Source organism: Amblyomma mixtum, chromosome 4, assembly GCF_055824585.1.
Source record: "Amblyomma mixtum isolate Tamu chromosome 4, ASM5582458v1, whole genome shotgun sequence".
Classification (NCBI taxonomy): domain Eukaryota; kingdom Metazoa; phylum Arthropoda; class Arachnida; order Ixodida; family Ixodidae; genus Amblyomma; species Amblyomma mixtum.
In genome coordinates this window covers 119,298,188-119,317,190 of record NC_143015.1, presented here as the reverse complement: position 1 = coordinate 119,317,190, position 19,003 = coordinate 119,298,188, and the positions used below count along the sequence as shown (strand labels likewise).

The 19,003-nt window shown below is 48.2% G+C and overlaps 1 protein-coding gene across 1 annotated transcript; it reads right to left on the bottom strand.

Annotated features, from left to right (window-relative positions):
* Positions 1-323: 323 nt before the first annotated feature.
* On the bottom strand, positions 324-3,788 carry LOC149348063 (uncharacterized). The gene is made up of 2 exons (XM_089585729.1): positions 1,957-3,788; positions 324-785 (listed from the first exon to the last, which is right to left on the bottom strand). Exons 1-2 carry the CDS (start codon positions 3,786-3,788, stop codon positions 482-484), a joined length of 2,136 nt encoding a protein of 711 aa, XP_089441855.1. The 3' UTR covers positions 324-481.
* Positions 3,789-19,003: the final 15,215 nt, after the last annotated feature.

Genomic DNA, 19,003 nt, shown 5'->3' with positions numbered 1-19,003 from the left:
TTTTTCTGAAACCTTTGCCGACTCTGCGTACGTGCCGCAGAAAGTGACCTGTGGCAGGTGCGGGATGAAGAATGTGCGTTGAAGGGTCTAAAATGAAGCGTTAATGAACAAACAAAACTCTAGATTGTGGCTCGTAAATAAAGAGTGTATGACTGGGACTAGTTCCGGTTTTCACCCACATGATTTAGGCACACTATCCTTTATGAGAAGAGCAAGAGAATATGACGTCTGCTGTGAGAGTCAACCTTCATTGCAGTCGAGGTGACCATCCAAAGGATTAAATACTCCCTAGTTCCCTTAACGTTGACAAACTAAGAGCATAGTAAACTAGATTTTAGCTCATGTAGCCGTACTTTATGGTCCAAGAGAACTCCCGGAGGAGATAACTAGAGCAAAAAGAAAGGTAATGACAACTAATGGTGCACCGTATCACGGCTAAATTTTCTGTCCTGCAGTTAAGGCATTCCTGCATGAAACTTGATTACGGTGCGCCCACACGGCGGACAGGGTCCTTGATGTCTTCCAGTGCCAGGTATCTTCTCACGTGGTGCCAGCAGTCCGCGTTAAGCTCATCCAGCTGGATGATACCGGCTTCGCGCGGAAGACATACCACTCTTTCCTTAACGACGCCAGTGATTCGCATGAAATCGTCCATGTTCTCGAAGGCGAGGAGGGCGCTTTGAACCATTGCCGCTGCCTCAGCATCGTTGACGGACAGTACCTCAGCCAACTGTTGGAGGAGGGCAGGGTGTCTTGCGACCGGCTCGAGGGCTGAGGCGCAGTGTCTGTATTGTAGTAACAATATTGTGATTAGAAACTGCTGAAAATATTAAGTGCTACCTCCTTACGGTTCAATAAAGGACGAAAGGTGGAAATTAATTCATTGTGTATTTGAAAGCTGTAAAATATTTTCAGAGGGACCAGGACACAGTTTCGGCATAGGCGAGAAATCACATTACCATTGCAATTATAAAAAGTCAAAACAAAATAAAAACATCTAAATGTCTGGGATGAATAGATACTCCGTATTTGTAGCTGTCAGGTAGGAACACATCTACGACAAAATGATAGCATAGACCGTTCTGCAGAGTGTTTCTGCCACGAAATTTTCAATACTGATGGTATGCGAGGTTATTTGCCAATTCTGAAGCGCAGATATTTTTTAGTTCAAAAAGTAATACAGTAAAGGGTCCACTAAATGTGATGAAACAGCGGTCCTAAACAAGCGTTAAGGAAACTTGTTGGGTGGTAGGAAAGAAAATTAAAAGTGCTATCCGAAACAGTAAAGCGTGGCAGAGTACAAAAATGATTGCATATCTAGACTCGTTCCTTACATTAACCCTAAGTGCTCGGTGTTAAGTGTTAAAGCATGAACAAATCAGCTCAGAGGCACATGGTAGAAGCTATCAGGTAACAGTGGCGTGACCTGAGAGAACATTTTTCATATAGGTGGAAGGTGCGCCGAATGCGTTTGAAACCTGAGTAGTACAGCAGCAGCATCGCTTAGACGTAGTCAACTTCGTTCAAGCCGAGTGCAGGTACAGGTTTGACCAAAAGTAGGCAAGTAAAGTGCTTTGCATTTAAGCCACATAGCGGAGTTCTTACGGCACTCCTAAGGACCTAATGGTCTCAGAGTGTGAACAGAAAGAGTCTCCTTACTTTGCATAATTTTTGAACTTAAGGCGGTTGCTACTGTTATATTACACGGTTAAGAAAGAAAATAAAACGTGCTGCAAGGTTAAGTTTGGCAAACACGACACTTTAAGGCCGAAGAGATGGGCAGGTATGTCCCAGTATTTGTGACATAGTTATCTAACCAGTGATTATTCGCCACACTATAGTAACTAAAACGCAAGAGTACTGGTGGAATAGGTTCAAAGGTTAATTCTTCTATGCCGCTCTTATACTGTAGGAAAAGGTGTGTCATAGCGCCTCCAGCGACCGGCGAATACGTACTTGTCACATCGCGATGTCTTCAGAAAGAGGGCAGCCCGGGTCACGAGGTCCGAGTTGCGCCGCACCGCGTCCAGCACAGCGAACCACTCTCTGGTCGGTTCCATCCCGGTGCGAAGGAGAATACTAGTCAGCGTGTAGTTCGCACCAATGCCCATCGATAGCCGACGAACAAACACGCTAGTTTCGGCGAGCATCTCAAAAGAGAACTCTCCGCTTCGGATGCGTTTGCTTTTCCTCACTTCATCCGCTAGTTTCTCCAGGTCTTCCTCATCCATGCTGAATATGTTACTCACGGAAACGAACAGTTCGGTGACGCTTGTGTTTTGAGAGAGTGCATCGAGGATGACTCCCCAGCCCATTTCTGCCCCGCCAGCTGGCGTCTCTCCAGATGTTATATAGAGCTTGAGCGCTCGAAGCGATGTGGTTGCTCGAACATAATTGGCGACGGCAGATGAAAGAGCCAAATTGCTTCTGGAGACAGCGACCGACACCGTTGTTATGTGGTTCAAAGACGGCAGGAACTGTAGAACGCCGCGTTCCAAGTCGTCTCGCGTTCCGCTTAAGAAGCAGATTTCGGAAACCGCCTTGCATTCGACGACGCTGATGTCGCCTTCGACGTAGTATTTTCCGAGGCAAACCTTCTCTTCCGCGCCGGTACCACTAAGAACGCTGCAGATATGTTGCAAAAGCTCAGCGTTCCACATAGATGTCAGGATGGTTAGTTTCTTCATTTTTTCTTTATATGCCAGCGCGTTGAAGAGCCGCGCCCATCGTGCCGGCTCCCAGATATGGACCGGTATGCTTAGTTCTTCCAAAGTTTCGTTCCGTATGATGGCTTCGAGAAAGCGGCCGCTTATATTGGGAGGTTGAAACTGACCCATTCCCGCTAGCGGTCCGAGATGCAGGCAGCGTAAAACGTCGTTCTCTTGTAGAACATCTGCCATGAGCTCCGTATTCTTGCGATCAATTCTGAAGAAGTCAAGGGTGAACGTAGAGACACTTCCGTTTGCGTAAAGGCCTTCCAGAATTGAAATTTGACAGCTCCTGGAGTCAGAAGGTGCAATGATCTTTAGGGTCTCTAGCGTGGTTGTGCTGTGGAGGTAATCGCTAAAGGCAGAGCGGTATGCTGCCCTTCGCGCATCATAACGGAAAGAAAGCTCTTTCAGGGTCGAATTTGCTTTAAGGGCGGCGAAAAATTTCAGTGCGGCTTGGTCGCTTTCGATCCATACTGATGATATATCCAGGGTTCTAAGAGACGTGGTCGTGTGAAGGAGTTGCGAGAGTGCTGCCAAGAGCCTTGAATGACAGTCTTCGAGGCAGTCGCATTCAAGCTGCTCTAGACGCCATAAAGTGGAGATCACCGCGGTAAGGCGTTGCGGGGTGTCGGAACGTGAAAAGCGTAGCTTGAGTTGCCTCAACGACGTGTTAAAATTAAGGGCAGTACAGGCGATTACAGCGTGCTTACCAAGGGTGTCTAAGTGAACGTGCGCCGAGGTAACACAGCGGTGCTCATGCAGCAGCCAGTACAAAAGGTTGGCAGCCTGGCGAGTTTGAAATTCATCAATCTCGTCCGGGCGTGGGTGTTTCCCAGCTATACGAGACAGGCATAGGTTTCCGCTTGTTCCTGGAAGATGACGCAGTTCTAGACGCCCGTGAATAAGGATCTCATTCCATGCCGACATGTTGCGGGCGAGGTGACAGGTTCGCTGTTCGGAAGCGGTGCAGGGGGCACGGTAGTCTAGAGCGATTCCGGAGAAGCCCCCGCTGATGCCCTCGATGCTGCCCAAGAGTATTACTTCTGGTTGGCTGTGCTCTTGCTCCGGCGGCCTCATGACCTTTTCGCGTCCTGAGGTGTCCGTATTTTGGATCTGCGCAATAGAGTAGCGGGATAACCAGGGTTGCCAGGCCTAACTGACACTGCGCGCAGGTAATAGCGCATGAGGGGCCTGCTTCCCAATTTCATTAGCATATCGGTTGTGGACAGTAAATATGACTTCAATATTAAAAGCGGTATTTGTAAACAGCAACTTTAAGATAAGCAGTCACCCTGAATGTTGCATGCAGAAAAAGAATTGTTCGAAACAGCTAGTGGCGAGGAGAATTCTTTTGAGGAAGATAGGGGTTGGTAATTCTTGTGACGGTACCATCGGAGATCGCATTATTTCGGCGGTCCTTGAAGTTCGGAGTCTCTTGGCGGGGTGAACACAGGCTGCGTAGGCCCCACCTCGGTGGCTCAGTGGTTACGGCCCTCTGCTGATGACCGAAAGACGCGGGTAGGATCCCGGCCGCGGCGGGCGAATTTCGATGATGGCGAAATTCTAGAGGCCCGTGTGATGTGCGATGTCAGTGCACGTTAAAGAAACCCAGTTGGTCAAAATTTCCGGAGCCCTTCACTACGGCGTCCCTCACAGCCTCAGTTGCTTCGGGACGTTAAACCCCAATAAACTAAACCAATAAACCAAACAGGCTGCGTAGCCGTCGGTACCAGATTTATCGCGTGGGAAGAGATAAAGTATCATTACGCTTTAAAGATATATATTTTAAGTCACCGTTTAAGAATATCTAATTTCCAGTAAAAGGCTGTTCTTTACCATGGAATGGAATATTCTGAGCAGTATGTGGTGGCAGTGGTTTTCGAACACCTACCAATATTGTTTTGACGCCACGGGTGGCCTTAAATCTTTCCATTTGTGTTCTCCGAGGACCTCCTGGCGTGTCAGAGTGAGGACTTGCATTCGTCACCACTTCGTGAAGACACGACGCAGCGTTTACAAATAGCAATGTATTCGTGAGCTACAGTGCAGCAGCCACTGAAATAGGTCCTGATGTAAGAAGGGCAGTAAGTATAGCGGCTCACACAGCTAACCACATAGTCATTACACGCTGCAAAAATCGGAATGCATGCGATTCTTCGTAAGGGTAGAGCGCTATGAGGCTTTTCATATGGGAAAACTGTTTCAGGGGCGTAGTGAATTGTAACATACTGCTAGTTGTGGCACTGCAGGTTATGTTGTAACCATGATAATGAAATGCCCGCTTCTGAGGGCGCTCGACACTTTCATTTCACTGGTTGTCATCAAAACCTGCTTTAGGAATGACCCAATATAAGATTACATCTGAAAGCTACATGAATGGAATATATTTCTAAACCTTAAATATTCTAGCACGGCTTCGAACTCCAAGATGCGTGCGGGTAGCATGCCAAACACTAAAACAATATTGCCGGCTCCTTCCGTCAGTGGCATCTGTGTGTCGATTTTTAATGCTTATAATAATCCACAGGCTGGCGAGGCAGTGCCCAAGACCACGCTGTTTGGTTTGGGAGAACAGCTGAAAGCTACGTGCAGATATAATTCATAATATGGTCAGTTATGCGGGCTGCTGTCGGCACAAAACCAAGTAAAAATGGAGCAGAGAGTTCTCTCCAGGCTTCATAAGGTTGAAGGTGATTATTAAATGAAGCTGCTCTCGAAACAGTTCACTCAAAATATAAATGTTTTCCGGCGTTTTTTTTTGCCGCCAGAAGTGCCCCCCCCCCCCCTCCCCCAGAAAAATAGCATTTAGCTCGGACGTTTCCTGGAAAGAATATGCTTGCTTGCATTTCCTAAGATCGAAACATAAAACACATGTGCTCCACACAGCAAAAAGCTGCGTCCAGGAGACCTGCGCACAGAGACTGAAATTCGCTGGTGTCTTAAGCGCAGCCCTTTGTAATGATATGGCGCAGGAATCACTAGGTCAAAAATGCAGCACAATGACACTTAGCTACAGAAAAACGTTTCAGTGAGGACGAGATACGTTACTGCGTCAGTTATCCCCATGATAAACTCGTTTGGTTTGGTTTATGGGGTTCAATGTCCCAAAGCGACTAAGCTCCCAAAGCGACTAAGGCTGTAGGGGTAGCTGGAGGGGAGGGCTCCGGGTAATTTCGACCACCTGAGGTTCTTTAACGTGAACTGAAATCGCGCAGTACACGGGCCTCTAGCATTTCGCACAAGATAAACCGACTACTCTCTATCCTGATAGGCAACCGATAACGAGCTCAGCGGGCTAGGTGACAAGCGGTTCGGAAATAGTTTTACTTACAAGATGGCGAAGAACGGGGCTGCAGTCGGTCGCTGTTTTCCTATGCTGATGGCAGCGTCCCAGCGGCGCCGTGGCAGTTGCCACTTCATCGTCTTTTTCCACTCTGGTAGCTATGCTGGCCACGTCTCTAAAGGAGGAGCGAAATATACCTAAGTGGCAATAATTGGCACTGAGGATTCGTGCTTTGAAAATGTGCCTGTTGTTTTCTGATACTTCTGAATGCAATATCACCACTACAGGGTGCAAAAGGACACCTCTGGATACAGTTTAAAAGTGATAAAAGTGTTTTTAACCTTCACGCCGGTCTCACCCTTCAATGTTCTTGTTCTCGGCCTGTTTTTATGCCTTTATCCTTCTCATGCTCTCTGTTGTCTACTATCCTCTGTTACCTTTCGATTCAGTATTTATGGGAAATATTAGCACTGTAGTATATGCAGCCAGAAGCACTAAAATCCAGAAGACAGAAAAGAAAAGGAAGCACAGGGAGCACACGGAAATAAAGAAAAACAAAGAAAATTGTCTTCCTCCATGCACCCTTTTGCGAGGTACAGGCTGTTGACTCGGCGAAGACTGGGAAGTGGGTCTTTATTAAAAGAATTTCACCCAAGAGAAAAGATGGCCCAGTCTCTTGGAAGGGACAGGCTGGCTCCCCGAGCAGCTGCTCTCTTCCGCTGCTGGACGACGACTCCCCTCGTTGACTCCCGTGCGTTCACTGGTGCTCCCTCGAACGCCGTGCCCACGTGACCAAGCTGGGCGTTCTCGGGAGGAAGCATCCCTGGGCGCTGACGGTCGCGTTCTCGAACGCCGTGTCCACACGTTCGCGTCCCGGGGCATTTACGTTCGCGTTTTCGAACGCCGAACATGAACCCCCCGTCCGTGACGAGGCCGGCACCCTGCGATGCCGAGTAAAGGTCGGAACGCTCGCGGCACAAACAGTTTCCGTATCTCTGGCCCACAGGCCAGCAGTATCTTGCAACGCAACACACTCCTCCCCCCGATGAAGTCCTTCGTCGAGGCTGCGTCCGCAGATGCAGGGTCGAGAGAAGGTGCTCCGGACGGCAACAGGGCAAATGCGCTCACTTTGCGCGCGCGCACACACACACGCACACACACACGTTCGCTGAAACCCCTGCCTGACGGTGCCCAAGCGACGAACTACTGCCAGAGGCCGTTTGCCTGAAAACTCTCCCTGCCTGTTTTTTCTGAACAAGTATTCAGCTCACGTCAACACATGGCAAAAACACAACAAAAGCAACGCAGAGGTCAAAGACGATACCTTAACGCCGTCTCATATTCTCGTAGCTTAGAATCCTCTACTCTGACCGTCCGCATTTCGGTTCTCACTTCCCCTTTTGTATTTTACGTAGAATTTGTAATCTTGCAAAATATAGTAAATTTACTTTTCAGTGCTGTCTGCTTTCCTACTACTGCAAAATCAATAACATAACAACTAAGTAGAAAGTTTTTGGTCCTTACAATTTACTCTCCAGGACCCAGCAGAAACTTTCACTGCGCTGTAGCCTGTCATCACGTTGTCAAGCAGTGCAACGAACTATTTCAAAGTGGTCACAAAAGAAAACGATAAGCACAAGTAACCTCTCCTTAGTGCTCAGGGATTAACATTTCAGCCGTGCCCTTCGGGATCGCGTCCGTCTGACGACTTCAGCTGCGGAAGCGCGACGAATGAAGTGACCCCTAGCGTTGGACATTCCTTGACCACTGTCTTCGTCTCCGTGCCCTGTCCAGACACTGTGAAAGCCTCGGTAGCGCGTGCAGTACCAAACCCTGCTATACAACAATGGTCTGCGAGCAAGCCGATTGCTTGTCCCCCCTTCACACTTTGGGCCGGCTGCGCTATTCCCTTTCTGACCCGTCTGCTGATACGGCAGACGCAAACGAGTTCCCCGTGCCTTTTCTTGTAGCCTGGCGCCACAAACTTGCTGTGGTGGCTTTCGACGTCGTCTTTTCCGGGGGATCATCCCACACTTTTTCAAAGAATCTCTCGGTTGAGTGTATGTGCAGTCAGGGTTCTTTAATGTTATTTTTATTCTCGTTTTTCGAGAAGCCAATGCCCTGTTTCTAGCAGGTCGACTCACTCTCATCCCGAGTGCACTTGCCTTCAGACAGCACAACTGTGCTACTTTTACATGTCGAGGCCTTTTAGTGGCCTTACTGCCATTTTCGCCTTTAGACGACAACTTCCTGGCATATTGGGTGGGTTTGTTGTCTGACCTATCCGCCCGCGTCGCACGCTCAGAACCTGCTTTCTGACACGCAATGCGGTTCTTTTCTTTAGGCTTTAAGACAACCCCATCTTTCCTTATATCAGTGACAGATAGCCCTTGAGCGGTTGTCTTCTCGCCTGGCCTTCACGCTGCACTGCGACGAAGGTGACTTCCTGAGCCACGTAGCGGAGCTCCGTTGATGCAGGATCCTCGAAGACGCTCTCTCGTCAGCAGTTGTCCACCAGCCTTGTCCTTATCCCGCCGCCAAAGATGCTGCAGCATGCAGCAAGTCCGGCGATCCCAGATCGTCGAGGTTTCTTTTGAGCGGCTTTCTTCACGCCTGGCCTTCATGCTGCGCTGCAACGCAGGTGACTCCCCGAGCCACGTAACGGAACTCCGTTGATCCCAGATCCTCGAAGACGCTCTCTCGTCAGCAGCTGTCCAACAGCCTTGTCCTTACCCCGCCGCGCCGCCAAAGAAGCTACACCATGCAGCAAGTCCGATGATCCCAGATCGTCGAGGTTTCCTTTGAGCGGCTTTCTTCAGGCCTGGCCTTCAGAAACAAAAAATATCAAAAACTCTCGATGCACCCCTCTTCTTGGCCGATCCCCCTGTGTGGGTATGCGCCATTTTAGGAAGTGAACAACAAATCCCCCGCGTTGGGTATGTGCCATTAATTCTTAGGATATCATCATCATCATCATCATCAATCTGCCGCCGTGGGTGTGTGCCATTAAGCCTGATGACATCATCATCATTCAAACTTTTCGCAGAAAGTTAAGGTCATCCGTACACTAGAAAAGCGTAGAATAGTAATAAAAAGGACAAAGTTTGGAGGAAAAGACGAGATGATGACATAGAGCCCGGTAGGAAATGTGCAACAGCTTGGCCCTATTGCATGAAAGATAAATTGTCATTTTATGTATCATATGTATATCATCTGTCAAACACGGTTCTGCTATCAACGCAGTTCTCGGAGTGTAAATTTGGTTTGTCTGATGCGTCGCGGGAGGTTATGCCTTGGTGGGCAGCCCAACAAGCTCCCACAGTGGTCGGACTTTCTACTGAAGCAGGCAGCCACTCAGGAGCTAAAATCGGCCAGCCCCACCAATACCGCAATGGACCGATGTTGCTTCTACAGGGGCAGCCCTAATTTGCGCTTACACGCATTTTCGCTGCAGGAGGTCGATGTGGGCAGGTTCGGGTGAGCCCCAACCCCAGGTCCTCCCTATGGCTCGAAGATAAAACACTACTTTTTAAATTTTTTTATATGCCAGCGCGATTAATGCAGTCCAAAACACTAGGGCATGCTTGCAATGTCAACCCGATCGACTCCTAGTTGTTTACAAAAAAAAATATTTAAATACGTACACGTGGCAAGGTTACCGGCCACAATGACATACCATAAGCATCTTTGAATAACCAACAAAAATTGCTTGTGGTCGATGCAAAACGGGATAGCATACTTATTGACAGAAGAGTGAAACAGCAGTAATTTGACACAGAAAATAATCTTAGCGCCAGTTTGGCCCGAAAACCAGAAAAAGACGATCGTTGTTAACAGAAATGGATGTGCATGACCACTGGCGGAGAAACTCTTCCTCTCCGAAGAAAAAAAGTTCATGCGACAAAAATCGCCAGTGGTTTAGCTCGGCTATGCCAGTATATACGTAGGGAGACTGGTTGGTCTGGTTGTCTAGCTATGTTGTTGTTGCATTAAAGACGAAACATTGTTGTTTTAGAGAGACACTTTATTGCATTTCTTCTTCTTTTTCTGGTCGCTTTTTGATTGCTACGAAGACGGCTCTATGATCTCAGAAGTAGCATCCGGCCGTATCGATGGTTCCTAAGTTGACATGTTATCAGGCACAACGAGGCAAGCAGTGTGACGTCATACCAAACGGCGGCAGCGGCTACGCGGCGAGGCGCTCGGCAAGGGCGTCCGCAAAATTTTTTGCAGGGGGGGGCCCCATTGGTTGTTGGCGCCGGAGGGGGGGGGGGTATATTCGTAGCAAAAAGGCACTATTTGCGGAGTAAATTTATTTATTTATATATAAATAAAAAAATAAGTAAAATACGCACATGTAAGAAATATTACAAACAGCAAATTAAAGCGCGGCTAGGAGAGATACATTAAAGTTTATCAACGAAAAACAATTAAAATTATTAAAAAATACAAAAAGATACTATCATTTCGTGGAGAAGAGTGCTCAGTCTTGCTGCATACGGGTTCTCGACTCACCCGGATTGATGACCAGCACACAGCACAATATGTTCACAAACACGCAACTACAGTCACTCAGTCAGTCTTCCTTGAACAGCAACTGTAGGCGCCTCGGATTTTTCTGGGCGAATTGTGTAATTACACGGGTGATAAATTCATTTCTGTGCTTCACTACACGCTCTCGGTGCATACTCATCATACACATTGAATGGAAAAACGGTTGAACGCGTACGTTGAAAACAAAAGACAACTATATATACAACAAAAACTTCTTCACAAGATAAATGCACGCTCGCCCCTTCATACACCTCGCTCCATCTTGCTCGCGCATCCACACAGTCGAGCAACCGCACACACACTGCTCGCCGCTCGTCGTTTTCTCGTCCGCTGTCTTGGTTGTTCTGACCTTCGTTGACAACCGGCCACTAAAAACACCGAAGCACAAACACAGAGGCGCGCACACGTGCAAGGGCTTACTTGCCGCAATATCCCCGAATGCGCACTTTGGGGGGTGAAAGGAACGCCGCGCGACTTCCGAGGGGAAGGAACACTCGCCACTCCGGTCGGAAAATTTGTTGTTGTGTTTTTATGGGGTTCAGAGCCCCAAAACGCATCAGGCTATGAGGGACAGAGTAGTACAGAGTTCCGGATAATGTCGACCACCTGGGTCTGGGTCTTGTTGTGGACGGAGGGGCCCAGCGAGTTGTGGAGGGTCGTTCAGGGCAGCAGGTCCCGGCTCCAAAGGAAGATGGCGAACTACATTTAGGAGGAAAGTGTACGGAAGGTTTATTCACATATTTACAAGCGTAAGAGAAGTGAGAGACCTGAGTAAGAGACCGAAGTGGGAGACTATTCTGCCGCATTCGTTGTCGACTTTTATACCCTTCTTCGTCCCCAAATTCCCTAGGTTGAGGACGCCCACGCCGGATTGGGAGGGGCCTATAACTTTCACCTCTGCGCACAAACACAACACCGCACCTAGGGTCACGCCCCTGTCACGTGTTGATTCCGAAGGAAAGAAGGCCGCCGTCGAGGCGTTGACTGCGGTAGGTGGTGGTTTCTGGCCAGCTGAAAGTCCCGCGGGTCACCGACATCTGTTGTTCCTCAGATGGCATCCGCCGCTCGAGGCCGGAACAAAGAGGTCAGGAAAAGGCCGGAAAGTGGTCCTTTGTCCTTGCAGATGTTCAAAATGATGCCCGCCAGCTCGTCGCGGTGCTTGGCACGCCAAAGAGCAAGCCCTTTGTCCCCGTGCACGCTCGCAGCAATTAGGGAAGATAACGTCGGTCTCCCCGCGGCGGCGGCGGCGACACTTGAAGAGACTTCGGAAAGGCGGTCTGTTTTTGCTAAAACTTCAACCCCTTATTTATGGTTCTGTACTCCGACCGGGAAGGGCTCGGTGAATGGAATCAGCTGTCACCTGGGTCCCCTGTGTGGTCCATGACGGCAGGCTTGGGGCAACGGTCGCCGAGTAGAAAGCAGGTACTCTCATCCACCCAGGAGACATATGTGTGCCAGCTGCCTCCGCCGCTGCTTAGCCTTCGCCGCATCTTGCTTAACGACGACCCACGTTTGGTGGTAATTTCTCCCAGACCTGCGTTCTTCGATCCTGACACCGCATCTTGCTTCCCGATGACACACGTCGGGAAGTAGTCTTTCCAGGCCCATGTACTAGGACCTTAACAGTCTCTTTACCGTGCACTGACACGCACAGTACATGGGCGCTGTTGTGATTTGAGACCCAGCCAGAGGTTACAGGCGAGCCAGGCAGGCGCCATCGGTCTGCGTTAACCAAAGGCGCTGGTTTTCGGAGAAGACGCAAGAAACGCTGGTGTGGGGGCGCCTCTGGAGACTGCGTCGCCGTGAACAAAAGCAGCTAATCCCCTTTGCCGAAGATTCTGAAAGCGGCGCTTCTACCGAACTGCGCTCTCCCGTGGATCGGAGGAGACAGCGAGCGGCGGCTGCGGCGCCAACCCACCGCCCGCTTGACCCTGAGCAGCCCGACAAAGCGGGGGTGGATACTGTTGATTTTTCCTTCCCTCCTGAAGAATTCATCGGTGGCCGGCGTACGAACGTATCCTGATTATAGCGAGCGACGAAGGCGAAAACAAGATGCTCTGTGCACTGTCTGCCTCCGTGCCGCTATCTCTCTAGAGATCAAAGAAACAGACACCGATCGTAAGAAGGCTCAAACACATGCTCGCCGGTGCCGCTGTATGTCTGCAACAGGTCGCCTTTTAGTAGAGCTAACGATGGCGTGGTTTGAAAACGGCGGAACGACGCCCGCCCGGACGCGGCATTTCGCAGATGTGACCCAAAGCGTGGAAGCGGGGCTGCTTTTACCCTTTTGGCTGAGCGCACCGCGGCCCCTGGTGTGCGGCCATCACTCACGGTTCGAGTGAGTGATTTTCCAGGGGGGTGCAGCCGCCCCCCCTTGCCCCCCCCTCCGGACGCCCATGGCGCTCGGTGTGACGTCATGCGAGATGGCGTGGCGAGCGCGCGGCGTGCGCCAGCTGTGGCGGTTGCTAGGCAACGGCTCAAGGTCGGTCTCGGTTCCTTCTCGGAGTACCGCCACAGCGAAATCGTAAGTTCGTTTCCAATGTAGCTTTCGCTACAAAAACTCATCAGCTCCACTCGAAGACCGCCGAGTATTGGCCACACAGTGCTGCATTAGAACTTTTTTACTTGACAGGTGGCCTGCCTTTTCAGATTTTCGAATTTCAAAGATTATAAACATGTTAATAACAAATACCCGCAGTTTTTGGACTCTTAGAAACTGGACATATACTGGCTGGAAGAAAAACGTCTACGTTCAAATCGCACGAACGAAAAAGTCCCTTACTTGGACGTTCGGTTCCCAACTGTTGGAGAAAAGCGATCTGAAACGGGTTCGTCAAAAGAGCCCCAATAGTAAAGACTTAGTTGATAACAGTCTTACTTATCCCGAAAGGGAAAATGTTGTGGGGAATAGAGGGAGGTGTGCGGGGTATCCCTCCGCTACCGTCTGGGCACAAGCCAGCATCATGTCATGGCGATCAGGCGCGGGGCACGCAGGGGAGCTTCTTAACAATAAATATACTTCTAATAAATAGGTGCGCTCCATTGTTATCGCGTTTCATTTCCAAGCTGTATCAGTTCCCAAAGAAAACTCTGAGCAAACACGGCGTTGCAGTGGCCTGTCTGCTATTAAGGAACTGTGGTAATTTCGCGCAAAAATGAACGGCAACACGGGAGTGGACAGTATTGTTTAATGTGAAATGGGACGCGAATTAAGAGCTGTTGAGCACAAGAGCGAAGTAGCTCGCAATGCGCCCACTTTCATTTGCTAATTGCTACGTCAGAGAATCTGAAAGGTGCCTCAGCGTAAGACTTACGGAATACGCCATCATGCGCTGCTGATGCACAACCCCTTTAGTTTGCGCTCCTACGGAGTCGTTCTGATCGTAAGCCTTGCTGTGGGGACACCAGCATCTTAGATCTTGCTTATAACATCGAAAGGGAGCTTCTCGAACCGGCAGGAGCCGAAAATTGTGTCAGCTCTGAGGTAAGCGCTCTCAGTGCAAGCAGAGCTCAGTGGTTGGGGCATCGCACTGATTACAGAAAAAGAAGGTTGTTTTATTCTCTTAGAGCTTAAACTTTTTTCCGTAACCCTATAATGTCTGTATCATCAAATATATGCCATCACGACTGTGTTTTTAGGAAAGGCAACCGGTTTCTATGCAATAAATCAGCTGTGCGAACCACGTACCTTCTTTTCATGGTTTGTCTGGCTTCACCCTTTCGCAACCAGTATTACGCGTTAAACCTAAAAACCATTTGCTATTCGGTGTTATTAATTACCACCTGAAAGCAGAGTTGGTGGCGTCTATAGTAATTACATAGTGGCAGGCGCTTATTCATTGCCATTGCTACCAATGGCTACATTTCATGTGCAGCGCGTACGTTTACCTCTCTATGGTGGCGTTGGGTATAATGGTGTGCCCATGCACTGAGAAGCATTATAGAGAGCTCTTTTTGGAAGTGCGTGTTTCAGGCGCAACGTTACAGCACTCCGTGCCATTACGCGACAACCAGATTTCGCGTGTTCGTCTTTGTCAAATGTCGTATAGTATGTTTACTTCGGCTTTCTCTACACTGCAGCCGACTATAGAAATGGCTGCTTTATAACTTCTTCTTTCGGTAACATCATCATTACACATTACTAATATTCCTCTACATCGGGAACAATTATACGCGATTATATTGTACTGAGAACGATTATCTGTAAAATCGATTTATCAGGGCCCCTGCACGATTTGGTAGGAAGACAGCGCAAAAAACGCCAACCACCGAGGAGGACAAGACACAAAAGAACGCTACTATCAATTCATTTATTTGTCATCAAGTCACATTTATATAACCAGACAGTCACATCACATGTCCCACTTTGCGGTGCCAGCTATCTTGAACTAACAGATATGAAATGTGCTATCACCTCTTCAGCTGTAAAAGTAGCTATAGTCAGATACAGATTGCAAAAAAGGAAAAAGAAAATGAAAGATGACGCCTGACAAAAGACCAGGCAACTAAGAAAACTGCTACAAAGATTGTTATTAGAAGTCTTCCAGAAAACCGTGCTCCGCTGCATGTGTACAGGCTTATAGACGGATCGCTAACGCAGTGGTCCGCCCCTGCAGGATCTTGACCTTTGCAGGAAGTGCTGGCAGAGCAAATAAAGACAGTGTGGTTACGCATTAGCCAGTTCTGCTAAAGAAGGGCATTTTCCTCTCTCGTTCATACATATTGTGCATGCCAGGAGTTGATGAATGTCCTAAAACTATGGAGCTATTGTTTCCAGATGCGTTACTTGGCGTGTTGCTCCCGTGTACGCATCTTCGAGCTGTAATTTATGACATTCTACGACACTTAAGGCATACCTAGACAATCGTTCTGGTGAAGTTCCTTACTCAGAAGTGCGCCTCAGCGCTTGTGTATTTTTTTATGCTCTTTACCAGCGACTTTAAAACGTCCAACAGTCCATGAAAAAATACGAGGAAACATGACTTTTCTGACGGATAAGGACTGAAGAGGGTCATAATGCTGAATTGCTGTGGGCTTTGTCGTTGCTAGAGGCTCTCAAAAAGACGTGCGGGGAAGGGATAAATGGAATATGGGGTTATTCACCTAAAGCGTGAGGATTTTTTCGGAGGCATGGATCACAAAAGCTGTCTTTTTACTCTGTGACGCACGAAATGAAATATGTTTCGTGTGCAAAATAATTGTCGAGTTGAATTTAAATTAGGAGGCATCCCCGGCTAACCTTATAACGGCGCAACAATGTCTAGTGCTATAAAGATAATTTTTTTCCATGATTTCAAAGTTGTTCTCAGATGCAGAGCGGCGCTCTAAAGTCGCGTTGGCTTCGAGGTTTTATTTTTACATCACCGCAAGTATCGAGAGATGTTTGTTTCTAGACTTCAATGCCGGCTTTGAGACCATTTGTTGATCATAAGTGTTTACGTAATGAGGCGTACAAAGATATACCGACCATATTTCAGTTTCTGCTCGGAAACCTTTTACACTCGGGCTCAAATGAAAAAGAAAAGGGAAAGAAAAGTGGTGGTTGCTGTTTGGTATTGGCGTTGTGCTTTGGTTGCAGATGTGTAGTCACCCGTGCCCGCTTGCGGTGTTATTGTTGTTTTAATGGTCCCACAGTTGTTGCAACGTGTGCAAGTAGGTAAATGGGAAAAATGACACAAATGGCAGTGATTAAAGGCTTCACATGAAAGGGACTGACATGCAAGGAACGTTGTATTGATAGCCCCCCATGCGTACCAAACCACCTTGCTTTAAGGCAACCCGCTTATTTCAGTTCTTAATAGGGCTATGCCTTTCGCCGCCTGCTTTCAAGTAGGTCGCAGACTTGAATTCGCTGAAGGATGAGAGAATAATCTTGTGACTCACCATGGTTTCGAAAACGCTAGTTAATGGCTTAAAAAGACTAGAGAGCTACGTTTATATGTTGTCAAATTCATTACGTCGTGGCCGCTGCCACGGCAGTGAATAAGACAACTCACTGCTAGTGAGCAGCCTGGGCTCCCGTGCTGGGATTGTAAGCGCTATTATTGACTACATAGCTCGCGGAAAAGCCCCAATTATATGTGCCATGCTTGAGCTCGGTCATTGGTCGCCAACTCGCGCGTTTTCTTAACCATATCTGAGACCCTTGACCGCTTCGATAATCATCTGAGCGGATCCAGTTTCTAAACCGAACTTTCGAAAACTTAGTATAATCTAGAAGCTGCATAGCATATTTAAATAAGGAAAGTAGCATGAGCTCGATTATAGCATTTACTACGGAAATCCAAACCACACTGTGCAAAAAAAGTGCCCGGTGGATCACGTAACTGATATCTCGTGGCACTGACGCGAAAATAGAGGTTATGCCCCGAGAAGGGGCGAACCTGCTACTCCGGTTATTTCAGTCAAGACAGGCTGATTACGTTGGGTGCATTCGGAGCAAGAAAACGAAGCAATCAGGCTCGTTTTGCTTTTGTAGGGAAAAGTGCTGGTTTCAGTTAATGGAGAGAAACGAATAGTGTTCCTCACATTTTATCACACGATGAGTTCGGAATGGGCTCGTTTTACGCCGCAAAGCAAATATACCAGTAATGTTTTAAAGCAACCCGTAAGGTGGAGTAAATAGTAACCTTCAAATAGGGTACCATTACTCGTTAGCGGCCACCAAAGCACAGCCAAATAGATAAAAAGGGCCCCTGTACAGCTTGCATAGTAACATCGCAGTTAAAGAAAAAAACTCACCGGTCCGTGGTAAAGGTACGGATGACCACATTGGGGGGGGGGGGGGGGGGGACATGCAGAGTGTGCTTAAGATTGCTCACATGTTGGGAGCGTGAAAGCATGAATGTCTCACCGTCAGTGTACATGTCGTCAGTGTGAATCCCGCTCACGAGCTAGCTTCAAATTTGACTAGCAGCTGCATGCTGTAACGAGAAATCGCATGCCGCCACCCGGAAAACTGTACAACAAACGGTTGCTTTACAGTTGAGGAACGAAGTGCTTCAAAAATAAAAAAAACGGCCAACTGCGTTTAAAACATCAGTGAAAGCCTTGAGTAGTATTCTAAGAAAATATTGACAGAGGCTCGCACGGGAGGTGCCCTGGCAGCACAGATTATATTATACCACATTGAAAATAAACTACTGTCGGAAAACCTGCTAAAAAATAAACTGATTGTTGTTTGGAAAAGAAAAGCCATTCAAGCGTAATTTGGTGCACTCAGTACCTCTTCGACTTAATTCTCTTAATTTCACTCAGTACACACGCGTATATCACAGTACTATTTACTATTACGTATTTGAGCAAGACTTAAAGCTGAGGAGCACAATTTATCAATGTGGAAAGGAGAGAAGGCATCGTACTTTGAAACTCTGCACAAACTGTGAACACATAGGGCTTCTTTAACGTGCACTGGCGTCCTATATTTCAAGGACATGCTTTTAGTGCATACCCCATGCACACCACCTCCCCCGTATCGAAAGGTAGCCTTTGCGGTAGGGATGCGCCACATTGGTTATTTGTGGTTTTGGGGGCAAAAAAAAGGGGCAGTAAGAGCCTCATTCCTCGGTGAACTCTTCAACCGCGCCATGGAGGAAGTGATCAAGGAGGGAGCGATAGAAATGAGACGGGGCGAACGCAGTAGTAAAGTCTTTGAGATAATTTCGACCTCGTCAAGTTCTTAAACATGCTGCAGTATCGCATAGCTTACGGGCTTGAACTAGTATTGGGCTTGCATGGCCATTTCGAGAAGCAGCGTGCTGGAAATGGAACAAAATTTGAAGGGGACACATGCGCTCCACCTTAAGGATATGAAACGATAGAGTTAATTCCCATTTACGCGGAATTCGTCGTTCGCAACTTTTCATTCATATGTCTCTGGGAGTCTTTATGCCACTGCTTGCGCAATGGTGCAGGGGTTCAGGAATGCGCCACTGCCCTGCGATGGCAGGCGTTGCCAACGGTATGGGTCTTGTGCGACCAAATTTGCTCATCACGAGCGCCCACTCTCGATCAACCAATAATTTAACTGACCTTCTAGGGTGGTTAGTTTGCTTACAGTACGGTGGGTACGTTGTGGCGAACCCACAGGGTCACGTGGTCTAGTTTGCCCACCTAGGTCGTTTTTCCAGGGATGGATGCCTGAGCCACTATACGCCATCATATATTTATCGCTCACAACTCCGACTACGGCGACGGCGGATTTTCTGCGTAACGGGGCCTTTGACGAGATCGCATTTTAATTTTCCAACTGAGGGGGTCACATCTCAATATTTAAATAATATGTGAATCTCATTGGGTCAGCACTCCATGCGGCATGGTCCACTCCTTTGCGCACTGGTTGTTTGGGCGCATCGTTCTTTCGGCATTACGCATCTACCAATGACAAACTACGCGCGGAGTTCTGCAGTGCGTAGAAAATCCTCCAAATTTTGGCGACACCAAGCGCTACTAACTC